This window comes from Hyaena hyaena, unplaced genomic scaffold, assembly GCF_003009895.1.
Source record: "Hyaena hyaena isolate Hyena2069 unplaced genomic scaffold, ASM300989v1 scaffold_279, whole genome shotgun sequence".
In the NCBI taxonomy this organism is placed as follows: Eukaryota; Metazoa; Chordata; class Mammalia; order Carnivora; family Hyaenidae; genus Hyaena; species Hyaena hyaena.
Genome location: NW_024080910.1, coordinates 1,444,692 through 1,461,935, shown reverse-complemented (window position 1 = coordinate 1,461,935; position 17,244 = coordinate 1,444,692). Strand labels below are relative to the sequence as shown.

Below are 17,244 nucleotides of genomic sequence, written 5' to 3'. Positions count from 1 at the left end.
TGTCATCTTAGAAACCAAGCAGAATGCTGTAAGAGCCATAAGAAGCTTCAAGGTGGCCTGGAAAATCAGGTCCTAAAGTTCTTAGTAGCATATACTTGACTTCAAATCCCTTCTTTAAGGATATGACAAAAAAGAATGGAAATTTACCCCTTACATTAAACCAAACTATCACAGGAAGAAACATTTTACTTGACGTGAACTTTGTTCTTTCGAAGGCCAGTAAGATAGTGGTCCAAAGATTATTGTCCAAAAGGCTAAGACAGCTTTACAACCTGGTCTAATGATTTATATTTTTTCTTTATAAGTGCTTTAATTACATATAGAGGAGAAGAAAATAATATATATGCTTTAATCAGATTAGTTTCAGAACAAATAAAATAACACATTAGAGAAAAAAATTACTTAAAAATAGTTGTATTTATATTCCACAATTTGCTCAAATACTGGTTTTCTTATAAACTTTCTACAGGATGTTTTTTAAACAAATTCTTCACATTGTGTCTTGACTATGTACTTACGGAATTTCAGGGAAATAGTTCTGTGTGTTTTTATAGCTTAATTTGTACTAAAGGGATGGCAGGAGGTCACATGCAGTCCATGTGGGATTCTAACATGACATTTAGTGAGTTTTCTGACGTGGACCATCCCTTTGACGCTGAAGGTAACGCATCTGTTGAAAGAAGTGATTGTAGATTTGGATTACTGCTCTCTGCATCTTCCAGTTTTTCTGTGTTATCTTCCCAATTAATGTGGAATCTTGTAACTCTGGGATTAGATGCCAAAATGTTCCTTTGAAGCTAAAGGAAGAAGGGAATATATAAATAGTAAACATTAAGAAAGTTAAATACCATATACAAATAGGAACTTAATAGAATGGTTCTTTAGATTAGTACTCCTAAAGGGCTAACAAGTTCATATACAAAGGCATAATTAAGTCAAGTAAAGCACTTTAACATAACTAGTACATCAGGACCAGGGCTACAGCAAAGAAATTATTTTAGCCTAATGGAAACAGGATGTGGAGAATCTGAGAGAATGTATCCAGATCTCTTATTAACCAATAAAATATCTAACCCCTCTATACTTGTTTCCTAAAGGGAGAGAATCCCTTCTTTTTTGTAGGTGAATTCTTCAAGGGTGCTTTATCTCACGAACTAGTATGCTTTGTAGACTGATGTGGTATCTTTTCAGTGATATTTTCAAACAAAATGAAAAATGTCCTCAAATATAACATCTCATTATTAGTGGTTTCCTACCTTAATTTCCTTCGTTTTTCCTCTTTTTGCTATATAAGGTGCCATATAAGTAACTAATACATTAAGTCAATGGAAGGTCCCATACCAGGATTAAACATTCTAGCCTTATTACCAGAAAGAACATTCCATTTTACTCCCGTGTAATTTTTCTTGCATGATCTGGCAGATGGAGTGTTGTATTCAACCTCACATAAATCATCAGTTACTAAACTGTTACAATTCCCAAGAAAAATCGTGAAATACCAAGTATTTCTGAGAATTTGTATTTCTGAATCACAGGATTCAGATTCTCACTCAGAAGCTGTTTTCCATAACCAAAAATATTTAAGACCTTTAGTTTAACCTCTAAGAATAGCAGACAAAGGAAAACATATGTATGTGTGTGTCTGTTGTGTATACACACACACAGAGGTAACAATGTTTATATGAAAAACAAACACAAAATTTCCCCCCCACATTTTTTGGAAAAGTTATAGACCAAGAATATCATTGATTAATCATGAATTTGTATGTCATAAAGGCTGAAATGAATAGAATCATGATGTGTGGGAAATGCCATGCAGAAAGCTGTAAACAACTATTTCTTATAGGAAGCTTTTTCCAGTTTTTTAAACCATCAGAAACTCTCAAGGTGCCTGACCAACATTAAATGCTCATGATTCACTTGGAGGTAGGGTCTGAGGTCAAGTATAGTAATGGAACAATTAGTTTGCCCAGTTAGCACAAAGACTTCAAATTTATTTTGTCTCAAAGGTATTTTCATAATATACTACGAATTGGCACTTGCTTAAAAAAAATAAAGTATAGTAAAAGTAATGGAAGAGGAAGAGTCAGAACATTACCTTAGAAAAGTCTGGTTTTACTGGCGGATTTTCCCTTAATTCCGTCTCAGTATATTCATTATTTACATAATAGCCAACTCTAATAAATTCTTGACCTCGATAGGTGCATGTAATTAGCACAACTGTTACACCTACTGCATCTGCATCTGGAATGAGTCCTGGATTAGGTGCATCAGCCTAGAATAATTTAAAAAGAAAGGAAACACACATCATAAAGAGGCAAGCAAGACGGGAGTTTTGGTTACCTTGAACATCATCAATTAAGGGAGCAGCAACAGAAACTTGGATATCATACTGGGAAGGCAAATGTTCACTTTTAAGACTGACTTAAAGCCAGAAAATATAGTTCAAATATTTCTCCATGGTCTACCTAATTACTCTGGGTACCTGAAAGCTTCACGACTTCTATAGGAAGATAAATCTAGCTACACTGTGTGGTACTTCATGAGGGATTGTGCAATATTCAATTATAAAATCTTTTATAAAATCTAGCAAATAATTAAGTCAGTTGTTTAACTGACTCTACTAGACCTTTTCCAGTCATAATTTTCATTTTTGTTTTTTGAGAGCAAGCACAAGAGAGGGAGAGCTAGAGGGAATAAGCAGGCTTCATACCCACTACAGAGCCTGATGCAAGGCTCAGTCCCGTGACCGTGACATCATGCCCTGAGCTGAAATCAAGAGTCAAGATGTTTAACCAACTGAGTCACCCAGGCGCGCCCCTCCTGTAATAATCTTCAAACCTAAATTAGTAAACATTCAATGATCTCAATATAGCCTGTTGGCAGCAGATATTTATTATACCAGTTTCTCTCTTATACCCAGGACACACATTCTCACAGCCACTCTCCCACCCCTCACAGATATTCTAATAGTAAATTAATATAAAACTGAAAATGGAATAGAAATAGATCTACAGATTTTCAAAAATATTAAACTATTGTGAATGACTTTGATAGGCACTAAAATATATTGTACTATTTAAACCACACATACTATGGAAATACAATGAAGGTAAAGACTGGTTTGAGCAGACATACTCAATAACCTTGTTTGAATCCAGCTGCTGAATCCTGAGGAGTGCAGAAGGTGAAGCAAGTGAGCTAGAGAAGGCAAACAGCATGAGCAAAAAGCTAGGGCCCCGTCTATGGCAGTATGTCAGGCTAGAAGGAGTCGTAGACTAGTGGGCACTGACACAGAGCTGAGGCAGCCATTCTGAGTGGTGAATGGATGAAGATTGTCCCAGCAGATTAGCTCACTCTTGCCAGGACGCCGAACGAACATCCCTGGGCCTACGTGAACACTTCAGCCAGGGCCCTGGCTTGGGAACATCCCTGTCTGGCATTCTCAATCAGACCATTATTATCAAAGACCAGTGATTACTATGTAGTTATTACATATAGATGACACAAAAAGGCACAAAACATCTATCTAGTCTAACACATCTATCTAGGCTGAAAACTTCAATCACCTTCCACTTTCCTACCTCCCACATCCAGCCAGTCTAAGCACTTCTCATTTCTGAAGACTCAGTTCATGTCTTTATGTCTTCTCTGGAATCCTGCTGCAACTTTCTAACTGGTCTCCCCTAGCTCGCTTGCTATTTGCACTGCTGCTAGCATTAGCTAGGAAAAGATCCATTCCCATCCCTTCACCAATTTTAAAAACTCCTGATGATTACACCCATTTCAGAGATAAAAATCTGTTCTTTAACTTTATTTATAAGGCCCTTCACAATTTGTTTCCAGTCAACAGCTCATTCACACTTCCTTTATTTCCATACTTTTTACTCTTGTTCTAGAATTAGAGTTCTTTTAGGGGCGCCTGGGTGGCTTAGTCGGTTAAGCGTCCGACTTTCGCTTGGGTCATGACCTCGCGGTTCGTGGGTTTGAGCCCCGCATCGGGCTCTGTGCTGACTGGCAGCTCAGAGCCTGGAGCCTGTTTCAGTCTGTGACTCCCTCTCTCTCTGACCCTTCCCTGCTCACGCTGTCTCTCTCTCTCTCCTAGAAATAAATAAAAATATTTAAAAAAAAAAAAAAAAAGAATTAGAGTTCTTTTAAATGTACAATCTTTCATGCCTCTGTGCCCTGCATATACTCTTCCTTCAGCCTGTAAGGCTCTTCCCTAACATACTAAAAAATTCATCTTTCTAAGTTTGCATAATATGTATCCTTCTTTAGTGAAGCCCTTTCTAATTCAGAAGGTAGAGTTAATAGTGCTGTTTTTGCACTTCTGTTACTTGACACAAACCCTCTACTAATGTATGTCCAATAATCTAAATATGTTTACCTTTCAGTCATTGCGGGGATTCTAAGCTTTGTCTTGGGCAGAAATCCTATCTAGTTCATCTTTATAATCTCATGTCTGGCACAGCCCTGGGCACACAATATATGATGAGTATTTTGAAATTCACTCATAACTCAATGCCTGACCTAAGGTAATTTGTGATCATTTTAGAGAGACATCAGCAGGGGGATGAGGGCCCGTCCTGAGAATATGCTATTTGTCTTACAAATCCTGTGTGCCCCTCCTGAAAGGGGTTAGGTTACTTCCAGGTACCCAGAGATTCTAATGTCCTGGAAGTGAATGGAGAATGGGGAAACAGAGGTAGTTTAGTACTACTATGGAAACTTTCCTCCCATCGTACTTCCCATACGCTCAGTAGATTGGTTCTAGCCATGCTTATGTTTTAAAATTTGATTGCCAAAGGATTCAACTTGAGCAAATCCATATTCAAGTAGAAAAACTCAAAGTCCTTTTAGATCACTTAAGATGATGTGATAAAGGGGCACCTTGGCGGCTCAGTCAGTTGAGCATCCGACTAAGGTTTAGGTCATGATCTCAGGGTTCCTGAGTTCAAGCCCTGCACAGTAAAGCTTATACCGTGTCGTGGCTTGCATGGTGGTTAATTTGGGGCTCTGCTGTCAGCAGAGCTATCTGCTGTCAGCGTAGAGTACCCCGCTTCGGATCCTCTGTTCCCCTCTCTCTCTGCACTTCTCCCGCTCGTACTCACTCATTCTCTCTAAAAAATAAATAAACATTAAGGAAAAAAAAGATGAAGTGATAGGTAGAGATTTTTAACTTCGGCCAGCAGTACTACGCAGATGTCTGGACATCTTCCTGCTACCCTTTGACACACTCATAAGAAAGGCATGCTTATTCATGGCAGACCAGGAGAATACTATGGCAGTTTGTTTAAAGCACAAAACAAAAACTGTATGTTAGTCCCTTTTTGCTGATACTGGTGAATTTTTTTTAAATACATAGGCTGACTATCTGATTTAAATCGCATGGTGCTTTTTCTCTGTCCTTTTTGGCAACATGAACACTGATACCAAGGTAAAACTACTGGAAAATCACTGGAGGGAAATATCTTTGAATATATTTTTCACTCTAAGCTTAAAAGTGTTCTTAACAACATAAACACACAGAAAAGATCATTTAAGGGTTTATTTCAAAGCCAGAGATTCGCAGGTTTTATAGTAGCATAAAAAGGTCTATCAGTATACGGCAATCCAAGTTTCTTAGCACATCATGAATTATCATCAGCGAAGTACGCATTTTCCAAGTTTATGGGTCAAAGCAAATACTTCTTTGTGTAACAATTTCAAGAACTTAAGAGAATAAAACTTTAGTTCTAATTATAGAGGTAGGGCACTATTTGTCAGTGATTGTACTTAAATGCTTTACTCCTCATTTAATCCTCATAACATTCGTATGAGGTAGGGTATTAATCCACATTTTATAGATGACTAGAGTGACTACGGGAAGCTAGGGAGCCTGTCCAGAGTCACGAGTGTGTAATAAGCAATGGGGCAGGATGTGAGGCAGGGTCTGTAACTGCAGTGCCTCCCCTACATATTCGCTGGTACCCACGTCTTTCACCAAGGTTATGTACTCACATGACTCAGGTCAACAGCACTTTTAATGAATGGATGGGAACTAATATATTTGAGCTTTTCTTAACCATTTGTTTAGATATAGTAAATTATTTGTTGCTTTTTAATAAAAAGCACTAAGGCTAGGAGACCACAATTCTGAATTCTGTATTTAGGAGAGGGGAGGGATAGGTAGCAAATCTAGAGATATGATATGCTTATGATTCATGATTTGTGGCTGTTATCAGATGGGATTATCTGACCAACAGTATTCATTTAAATTGAAAATGATAAAAAGGGAGATCAAGGATAGAGAAACTTAATTTTCTTCTGGATGAGGTCTTTTCAGTGGGTTCTACTTAACTGATGGGACTTTGTTGTTAAATACTTGTAACAAAATTAATAGTGTTTTTTTTCTTTGTTTGTTTGTTTTTGCAACCTATGGCTAGTTACTCTTTGGGCTGTTATAAATATCTCCCTCTAATAAGCATGGATAATTGGGAAGTGACTGAATAGTTTTAAACAACAATTTAACAGATTAAAAGAAGTAACACTTTGTATATAGAAGACAGCGTCTGAAGCCTTGGCACAGACCCAAATCCTGTCAGTGTTATCTGAAAACATAATTTGTACTAGAATTTCCCCTCACAGATAACAGAGTAGCAGATTTGTAACAGTAATGCTGTATAAAACGTGTAGATTAGAAGCTTTAGTAAAACACTGGACTTTAATTCCAATGATCCAAGATTATGTGGATCTCTCCCCAGTAGCAGAGTTAACTAACCTAGCTCAATCAAGGAGTGTGCTTAAAAAAAAAAAAAAAAAAGAGTTGTCTTTGTGGTCAGTACTCCTAGTGGCTGAAACCAGAAACTGAGATCCCTGTACTGGGCTGCTGGACAGCCACCCTGAAGGTCTGATACTATCGGACTCTTCACAGGAAGAGCCCCGAATGAACTGCCATGCAAGCCATGACACAGTATAAGCTTTACTGCGTGCTGTGCAAACTGTGGAGCAAACATCATGTTAACATCTCAGTGCACAAAATCAAGAGGTAGCATTTCTTTATGCTACCTAAAACACAAGAGAAGCAGAAAAAAGTGAGTGCAGCAGAAGCCGAGTGATTTAACCCAAAAGGAAAGGGATGAGGATGATGAGGTATATGGTTTAGAAACGTATCTGGCATATACATAGTTACCAAGAACAATCTTACCTGAAATACAAACATATGCCTTCCTGCAGGAACAGGGCCCACTAATACAGAGTCTAACACTTGATCGTATTCTTCACTTTCTGCAGAGCCCACATAGATAATTTTCCATTCCAAGTCTAGGGTTAAAAACCAAAACATTATTTCATATTCAGTAATTACATTATGAGATGATATCAAAGACCCTATTTTAATGACCACTTAAGCCAATTATTGGCTGCTGAATTGGCTTCTCACAGCAGAAAGTCCAGAAAGGCACTGAACTGCTCCTTATAAAATTCTTACATTTCTTAAGAGTTTCTCAAAATGTTCTTTTGTGAAACACTAGTCCCTGGGCAGGGCTCCTCATAAACAAACCATCATGGCCAAAAACTCGGGAAATGTTATAACCTTAAGGATTCATAAATAAAGCACACTGGTGGAGTGTTCGGAAAACTTCCTCCGGTAAAGAACACCAGTAACATTAATCCAGCGTTTCTCAAGTTTGGCTATGGAATCCTCCCCACTTTTTCCTGTATGTCATCTTAACAGCATACTTAAACACTTTGGAAGGGCTGCCCCATAGCATATTGCACAGATACAAATCACCAAAGTGGAAAAATCATTATTAGCAAACAAGTTCCCTTGATGGCTCAGCTTATCAACTATCACAGGGACCATAGTCAGGGTTTTTTCGCATGGTCCCTCTTCATGTCATATATTCTTTAAATTGGGAAGAGGAAACCAAGGATCCTTGTGCCACTTCATATAACAGACTATATACAGTGGGAACAAGCATGAGGAGGAATAAGACACACTGAAGTGCAACCCAGGACATTTTATGTAATTCAACTGTTACATGTAATTCAGCTATTACTGAGCACCTTCTCCAGTGTGCTCTGCAACAAGAACCCACAGATGGGTAAAATGACTGCTTTTTCAAAGGAGCCTCCTGCTTAGTAGTAGGAGGAAGACAGCTCTGCAAATACAGATTACCCAAGACCCCCTGGTCTTCTGAGGGTGTTTGCACAGTGTGGTCCACCCTTGGATTCACTACACTGTGACTACAGCACTCCCAGAGGGATGTTTCTAGGTTACTGAGAATCTAGTTCTATTAAGTCAGCATTTTCTGAGGACCTATTATATAAGTCATGCCTCTCTCCTAGACCACTTACATTTCTATCTTCTAGCACATTTACAGATGCAAGGTCCTGCATCTGACATCTCACGAGATCATCTATTTGTTCATGAAGATTAAAAGAAGAAAGAAGCAATATTAAGTATCTAGTTAGAAGGAACAACAAATATCTGGAAGTAGGAGCATGCTGAAGCAGCAGCAAGGAGGCCTGGGCTGGTACAGACTGAATAAAGGGGAAAATAATGGACCCTTTGATTGGGTGTGAGGGGCATGCTCAGATTATGCAAAGTTTTTGTTTTTTATTTTTGAGAGAGAGACACAGAATCTGAAGCAGGCTCCAGGGTCTGAGCTGTCAGCAGAGCCCAACGTAAGGCTCAAACCCATGAGCCGTGAGATCATCACATGAGCCAAAGTCAGACTCTTAATCAACTGGGCCACACAGACGCCACAAATTATGCAAAGCTTTAAAGGTCATCATAAAGATTTTTGGCTTTTACATTGAGTGGCACAGGAAGCTATTGAGAGGGTTCTGCCTGGAGGGGTAACATTATCCAATTTTCATTTGAGAAGGATCATTTTGGCTCCTATGTTCAGTATGGACTGTTAAGACGGTGAGGGTCAAGACAGGAGGATATTTTACCAACATCCAAGAAATTATGGTAGCTTAGACCACATGTAGCCATAGGGATGAGAAGCAGGGACACTCTAGATAAATCTGGAAGATAAAGACAGCAAGAATCCTTTTTTGCAGGGGATAGGGGATGAAATCAAGCAAGAATTTGTTTTGGACATGTTAAGTTTGAGATACCTACTAGATAGGTAGCTAATAAAATTACAAAATTAGTGGCCAGTAACTTAGGAAACCCAAAAGCCAAGTGGAGAATCGTTTAAGAAAGGGGTATAAAAGCTAGTAAACTAGCCAAGTGTGAGTAAGACTGGGAACTCTCACATGGAGGTTTTCATATTCTATTCGTTTTGTATGTATTTATTTGTACTAATGCATATAGTGCTCTTGGCCTCCTAATTGGTAGAAGGTAAGTTGGCATTTATGGTCTGGCATACAAACATAGTCAGAATTTATAAATTTATTTTATAAAATACCTACTATGTGCTGAGCATTGGTCTTGCCAATTTCATACCTGTTATTTAAATCACACCATCTTTATCATATTGATTTAATTATACTATTATGCAAACAAGAAAGTTGAAGCCCTGAGAGGCTAAGTGATCTACCAAATTCACACAGCTAGCAAACTCAGGAGTCAGAACCCATGCTTTGTCTCTGCAACTCTAAAGCCTGGGTTCTTTCCAAAATGGAAACTAGGAAGATGAATTCTTCCATTTCTGGCTCTCAAATGAATAGTGGAATAAAAGAACTTAATGGGGGGGGGATGGATGAGAGCAGAAGCCATGGAGAGATAATCTACCCTTAAGGAGCATAGGCTGTAACTCAAGGAACACCTGTACCTTAGTTTTTATGCTAATGGAATCCTTGCCATAGCTACTGAGTTTAAAATGCTCAGTACTTCTTCTAAATTGGTATCAGTTTTATTATTATCATATTTTTAACTCCACCTTCATTTTCCTGTCCCCTGTATTTGAGGGAGGAAGGGATAGAGTCAGATGCACAGGTTATCTGTTGAAGGAGTTTATTCATTTATTTAAAAAGTTAACTAATTGTTGCACCTAATCATGGTAATCTTGGCCTGCAATTATCTGCATTTATGGTTGGGAGTGAGGGAAGTCACCAAGTGAATTTTAAACTAATTACACTACTTGGGACGATCTGTGATCTAGTGGAAAGTATGTAATCTTTGGGAATTAGAACAAGCCTGAAGTTTTAAAGCATGAAACACCATGTTCAATTCTGGTACATTGTAAGTATTCAACTAACAGTGGCTAGAATTGCTAGTATTGACCAACTAAAAAAACAAAAACAAAAAAACCCCTCCATTCAGTAGAGAAAGCAGTAGCAGTCCACAGAGGGCATAACAAAGATTAACAGGAAGGTCCATCAAAACGTGTAGAGACTTGGGGACCACCAGATCAAACACATCCTGAGTCCTCTTATCAAGTTAAAGTATGTAAAATGGTGGCCAACATCTGGTGTGGGACTTGAGACAAAATTATGAACTGAAACTTTCCCTTCAGAATATTCTGTAATTTCATTTTAATAGATTTTAAAAAAAAAGATTTGCAATATAAAAAGTATGGAACCTGTAAGAAGCTTTTGCTAAGTAAACTCCATTTCCTTAATCCACATAGCCTCTAGGTGGAGTACAAAAGCATGGCACCTTTTTGAAAGATTTCTTTGCAGCTTTCAGTATGACTCAGCTTAAACTCTTTTAAAAAATGCTAAATAACCAATACAAGTGCTCTTGGAAGAGGTGTACAAGTGGAAGTAAGCGTATTGTTGCCACTAATATTAAAAACTCTGACGTCATTCAGCCGAGTTCTGAATAGGTCCCAGGTAAAAATGGAATGTAATTCTGCTTCCACGAATGGTGAGTTTCAACCATGCAGTGTCAAAGCCCTGTAACATCCTGAATCATCTTTCATCCTTGTCTAAAACTGGCTTTTAAAATGGAAGGCATCACTTGAGAAGTACCTGTACTTTGAAATAACTTATAAAGCTTAAAATGCTGTAGTATAAGTTGGAATGGACTCATCACTGGTTTATCTTGCATTCGCCCATTTTTATATACAATTGGCAATAAAAAGGAAAGATTACCAACTGGTTGGATATGCAAAATTGGCCTGGTAGCTGAAATGGTTATAGTAGTATTCTGGGAAAGTAATCAAATGGTTTCAGAGTAGTAAGAAAAATCCCCTTGATTATCAGTGATCTATAGAAATTCATTTATTTTAATAAATTCTCTGTCAAAATGTGACCTACATATAATACATATATGCGTTATATTTTCATTACTACTTATTGAAGAGCACAGATTAAAGTGTTAATTATAATTACAGGAGATGGTGCAAGGCACGGAGTATAGAGGACTGTTACTTTATATACGTCTGTACAACTTTTAAAAAGTTTATTACAATGAGCATGTGTTTTTATAATTTGAAAACCTAACACCCTACATAAAATCCATTTTGTGGACATTAACAAGTAATTCTTAAAATGAAAACGCTTCATATGCCAGGATTTCCGTAATTTAAAATGCATTTTGTTAAATATACTTGTAAAATAACCACTGATGAAGTTAAATTTGTTTTTCAAATTTTGAAAAGTCAAGCACTGGATTCTTTTAATAAAATCTAAGAGCAAAGATAAAAAAAAAAAAAACCCTTGGCAAGTTTTAGCTTTCAAAATATTTATTACTGCACATAATAAAAATATTTTTGGAGACCTTAATAGGAACTTAGAAAAAAATTGTAAAAATTTTTGCATTGCCGTTAGGACTGTTCCTTTTATTTCCTAGCCCACTTTTGTATTTTATGCTCAGGGTGTTTGGATGACTTATTTTAATTCAATTTCAACACGTTCTTGAAGAAAGTCTTTCAGACTACTGAGAAGCCAGTGATTTTTAGTCCTGGAAATTATTTAAGTGTTTCACTTATTTTTGCTCTTGGGTTAAACGTAACTTTATAGCTTAGCAAGATTTTTTTTTCCCCCCTGAGCGAGAGGAGAGAAGGTTTCAGTCATTACGGACCAGGAGTCCACGCCGGTCGGGGCGAGCCTGCGCGCCAGCATCCCAGGGCGCCCCGAGCATCCCCGGCGCGGGCCGGGGAGTGCCGCCGGGGTGCACCCGCGGTCCCCGGGGAGCGCCGAGCCTGCGCCCGCCTCCCCCGCTGGTTGGTCCAGGGAGCCAGAAATCAGCGCGAGGACAGCCTCGCTCTCCTCCCCGCGGCGGCCGGGCTCGGCCACCCAGGAGAGTAGGGCAACTCCAGCGTAAGCTCTAAAAGCGGATTTGCCTCTCGCTCGGGGGCAGGAAGGTGGGCAGGCGGGGCGCCGTGTTCGTCACCCGCGGCGCGGAGAGGAGGCGTCGTGACGCCGGGGTCGGTGGCCCAATTCTCTACTCTTGGTAAGATGGCTCCGCTGCTAACTCGCCGGCGCGACCACACACATGCCTCTCCCTTCCCGGCCTCCTGGCCGGGGCCGCGGAGGCCGTTCGCGGCGCGGGGCCAGCCCGGGGCGACCCCCGGCCGGCGCCGCGGGCGCGAGTGCGGGTCTCGCGAACCGCCCGCCCGCCAGACAAAGCTGACAACATGGCTACCTCCGCTCGAACAAGTTCCTCGCAAGTTGAGCCCCGGCGGGCGCCCCGGCCGCGGCCGAACGCCGCGCGCGCGCCTCGGCGGCGGTCGTCCACCAACTTCAAGTTTCCCTCCGCAGAGCCGAGCCTGCCGCCCGTCCGGCGCCGAGCACCGGCCGCCTGCGCGAGGCCCGGCCCGGGAAACTTTCAACGTCTGCAGCCCGCAACTGACAGCCCGGCGGCGGGCGGGCGCCCGACTCACCTTCAGACAGGTCCTCGATGCACTCGAAGGTGATCTCGAACTGAAACGGGTTGTAGAAAGGAGAAGGGTTATCCAGCACCACTACATTGTTCACCTGAACCTTTGCCATATTTTGAAAAAAACACAAACAATGGGAACGGGGGCTTGTTGCGGCACAATAAAGTCCAGCGCGCGGCCGCTCGGGAGAGCGTAGACCCCCGCCCCGGCGCCTGCCCGACGTCGTGCAGCGGCGACTTGAGAAACTTTTTTTTCCTCTTTTTATTTACACGGGAGCACTCCACAGTGTTTTGCAGCTTTCCTATTTCACTAAACTACAGCCCATTCTGCTCTGATAACTAGCAGCGTTGCCCGCGATTGGCTGCACCCGAGCTCTGACCCTCCTCCTCCAGCGAGGGCCTCGGCGGCGAGCAAGATGGGCTCCCGCTCCTGGAATGGACTCGGAAACTTTAACTGCGGCTCCACCTGCTGGTGTGGATTAGGACAAAGGCGGAGAACAAAGTGAGTGGAATACGGGCTGGGAGGCCCGCGCGGAGGCCGCCGGCGGCGGCGGCGGGGGGGAGGGGCGGCGCAGGCCCCGCCCCCGGCCCGGCGGCTCGCGCGCCTCACGTCGGGCGTGGCCGCGGCGGGGCGGGGCGGGGGTTGGAGGAGGCGTGGCCGCGGCGGGGAGGCGTGCTCGCGGCCGGCGAGGCGGCGGGAGGGCGCGGTTCTGGGCGACGCCCGCCCCTCGGGTTTGCTTCGTGTGGTTTATGGTGTCTTTTTTTTTTTTTTTTTTCTTCCTTCCCTTGTAACGCTTTTTACGTCCGTCCAACTCCCGTGCAGTCTCTCTACTGAATTTAATGGATGTGATTCGGTTGCCTACACTGGATTCAGCTGCCTACGTACTGGGTACATTTGGGGTAGAGACGGTTGGTTGCAGTGGAAATAAATTGTATTTTATAGACCCCATGCCAGCTCGAAAGGAGCAAAGCCATTTTGGAAATCTAGTTCTTGGTCAATATCTGCGTTTGGGCACTACAGCGCCGTTAGTTAAATAGACACACAATGAGGGGCGAAGAGAGGCTTTTCCACGCACACTTTGCATGCAAAATCGGAACAGGTAATTGGGCTGCACCTGAGTCTTCTTCCCGTACTAATCTGGAAAACCCCAGAAAAAGAAAAAGATTACCAGCGATGTGATCAGTTACACCCCAGATTTCTGCCGTTTCGTGAGCATAACAGGAACGTGAGAAAATGGAAGTGTCAGGAAACCAAAGGGCAAAAAATATAAGGAAAGAGAAAGGAAGAGTAAAGAACAACGGCGTACCAGGACATGTGATTTTCAAAAAATTTATGACCTGAACCGTTAGTAAATAAAAATTTGTGGCACCACAAGCAAGTTTTGAGGAGTCTTTGCATGATTCGTTGGCATTCATGTCGGTTCATTTCTGGTGTTTGGCTACCATTATGGGGAAAGGGAGAGCTTTTAACACATTTGTAGGGTTGTTCAACAATTTCTGTTTACCTGCTAAGGGTGGCATAATGTTTTGTTTAATGATGTGCTTTATTACCTGCTGTTCATAAACCATCAATTTTTTCCTTATCTGTTTCGAGTGAAACCACTGACCTTGGCTAATTACATTAAGAAAAGTATTATTTCTTAAGTATCGTGTGCTGAAAGAGTTGTTTTTTCAGTATAGTGCCCCGGATTTTGAGTTCTCATCCTTTGGGCATTTTTCATACTTAAGTAGGTTGCTGTTGATGAGGCTTTTTTTTTTTATATGATAGTCTTTTGAAAGCTAATATGGCACAGGTAATACCAGGCATCCTCATATTTAGAAAAACTGCTTGGAGCAGGGGGTTCTCATTTCATTGTCAATGGATTAAACAGTAAAATAGGACCTACCAGAAAAGATTGCCTCAAGCCCTTTTGTTTTTGTATGTTAGAGTAGGTGATAAATGCAGATTGCTGTGACTGATAGACTATAGTCTCTGTTCACTCTTATTAGTGTTGGTCTTAACACTAGCCAAAATAAAGTGTTAATTGCAATATGCTGTTAAAATACACTAAATATGTAAGCTAAATGGCTATTTGAAGATTAAAACATGACTCCCTTGAGAATGGTGTATGCAGTTTTCTGATTATTGCAGGCACTCTTAAGAGGAGATTCTAATTCACTTGCTTTATAAAAGTTACATTAAAAGATTGGTAAAAGAAAGTGTATTTTGCAGTCTGACCATAGGTGTGTTGTAATAAGGTATATCTTACCATAAAACTCGCTTTTGGGGGATCTGCAGCATCAAGAATTGAGAAGATCTACCTGGATACCACTAACTTGGCTTATTTTCTTTAAAACCCTTTGTTTAACATGTCATGTACAACAGCATTTAAGGAGAACATGACCTTCTTTAGTAGTCCACTGGAAGCCGCAAATATTGGCTCTAGGTCTCTCATGTTGCCTGTCCTAACTCTTTTATTATTGCCTCTCACAAACATTAAAGAACCTTTGAGCATCTTTTCCAATAGTTTCTTTCTTCACCTTTGACAGTATTTTACAGGAAAGGCCAAAGGGTTCCCAGATGTGTCCTAGCATATTTCTAAATAAGCTGGTATATATTATAGAGGGGGAAGAATTGTAAAAGCATCACTCTGGTTTCAGAGATATTCTATAGGACTGCTGGACAACTTTTTGGTGACTCTTAAACAGCTGATCATATTGTAACAGGTGGGTCATCATGACTGTTGATGCTTGGAGGGCTACAAAGAATATAATCCCCAAAATTGCTTCCCTCTGTATAGATTTCCTATATGAGGGAAGGATGGCTGAAGGAGATTGTTTGGACTCTGAGAGCAACAAAGGCTAAACTAGTGCCTAGGACAGAGATAAATGAACCTAGTTAGCTATTGTTATAGGCTGAATTGTGCCCCCCACTCCCAACCCCATTCATATGTTGAAGCACTAACATTCCAGTACCTCCAAATGTGATTTTATTTGGTTATAGGGCCTTTTAAAGAGGTGGTTAAGTTAAAATGAGTTCCTTAAAGTGGGCCCTAATCCAATCTAAATGGTATCCCAGAGGAGAGAATTTGGACATAAAAAGAGACAGGGATGAAGGGCACAGGTACACAGAGAAAAGATCATGTGAGGACACAGCAAGAAGGCAGCCACTTGCAGTCGAAGAAGAGAGACTTTTAAAGAAACCAACCCTGCAGCCACCTTAATCTTGCACTTCTAGCCTCCAGAAATGTGAGAAAATTATTTACATTGTTTAAGCTACCCAGGCTGGTATTGTGTTACGGCAACCCTTGGAAACTAATACAGCTATACTTTTTTTCTCCTCATAATTAGGCTTATGTGACAATCTAAATTTATTTAATTCAGTTATTGGTCCATTATCACACCTTTCTGTCCTGTAAAATGAGGTGGTCGTTTAGCCTTGCCAGTAGGCTGTGGGTGTGTGTGGAGTGGTGTCCTGTAGCTACTGAGAGAAAATACCTACTGGTGCTGGGCATACTAGCTTAAAATACGAAGGGACAAGATGCAGCTTGCTTCCTCTACAGAAGGCTTCTAACAGTCTTAAACTTGAAGTTAAATTGAAGACACATACAAAACAAAATGAAAGAGTGAATTAAAATGAACTCGAATTAGATTGAGTTAAAATATATTGAATTAAAATGTATTATAGCTAAGATATAAATCAAGTCTTAGCTCCTGCCTGCTGCACAAGTTATCATAGGAATGGAAGGGCTAACCTTTTGCCTTTGTTCAAATCCTGGATTTCCATGTGGGGTAATTACATTAGCCCAGTGTTTAATACTCTCTGAAGAGACATTTGCATTATTGTCCCTGTCTTTTTTAAAAAGTTCTAATTTAAGGCTTGTTGTAGTATGCTCTTTGGTTTAAAGGGCTCCTTATTTTTTTTTTTTTTTTTATTTCTAGGAGAGAGAGAGAGAGACAGCGCGAACAGGGGAGGGTCAGAGAGAGAGGGAGATACAGACTCTGAAATAGGCTCCAGACTCTGAGCTGGCAGTCAGCACAGAGCCCGACGTGGGGCTCGAACCCATGAACCGCGAGATCATGACCTAAGCGAAAGTCGGACGCTTAACCGACTAAGCCACCCAGGCGCCGCATGGGGCTCCTTATTTTTTATTAGTTATAGGATGTCAAAATTTAATAATAGTCTTAGGTAAGATTTTCTGTATAATTGTAGAATGTTGAAATCTGCTGGAGTTCATATTTATAAAAGGAATAAATTCTGTAATGATTTTAGTAATTTATCATATAGAGAGCATTTATTATGTGAAATTAGTGCACTTGGCTCTCTAGAATATTCAAAGACAAAACATACATGGACTTAATCCTCATAGACTTTATTGGTAGGAAAGATAACTACGTAATCAAGTCTGTATGGTACAGAATAGAAAGTGTTAGATTCATCTTTTTTTTTTTTTTAATATTTTATTTATTTCTAGGAGAGAGAGAGAGAGACAGCGTGAGCAGGG

The 17,244-nt window shown here is 40.6% G+C and overlaps 2 protein-coding genes across 5 annotated transcripts in view; one reads left to right on the top strand and one right to left on the bottom strand.

The window, feature by feature from the left end:
- The window catches only part of MCM9 (minichromosome maintenance 9 homologous recombination repair factor), a 112,263-nt gene that overhangs the window by 27,476 nt on the left and 67,543 nt on the right, over positions 1–17,244 (top strand). Inside the window, exon 8 of one of the 4 annotated variants that reach the window (XM_039246024.1) lies at positions 11,931–12,808. The exons of 2 other annotated variants lie outside the window; for them this stretch is intronic. In XM_039246024.1, coding sequence (XP_039101955.1) covers positions 11,931–12,205 — 275 coding nt within the window. In that variant the 3' untranslated portion in view covers positions 12,206–12,808. Of the gene's footprint in view, positions 1–8,352; positions 8,559–11,930; positions 12,809–17,244 lie in introns of those variants that run through there. One more of the 4 variants, XM_039246025.1, reaches the window with a different exon arrangement.
- On the bottom strand, positions 399–13,156 carry ASF1A (anti-silencing function 1A histone chaperone). Its single transcript, XM_039246026.1, has 4 exons — positions 12,765–13,156; positions 7,187–7,302; positions 2,099–2,275; positions 399–797 (listed from the first exon to the last, which is right to left on the bottom strand). The coding sequence occupies exons 1-4, from the start codon at positions 12,871–12,873 to the stop codon at positions 585–587; spliced, it is 615 nt and encodes a 204-aa protein (XP_039101957.1). The 5' UTR covers positions 12,874–13,156; the 3' UTR covers positions 399–584.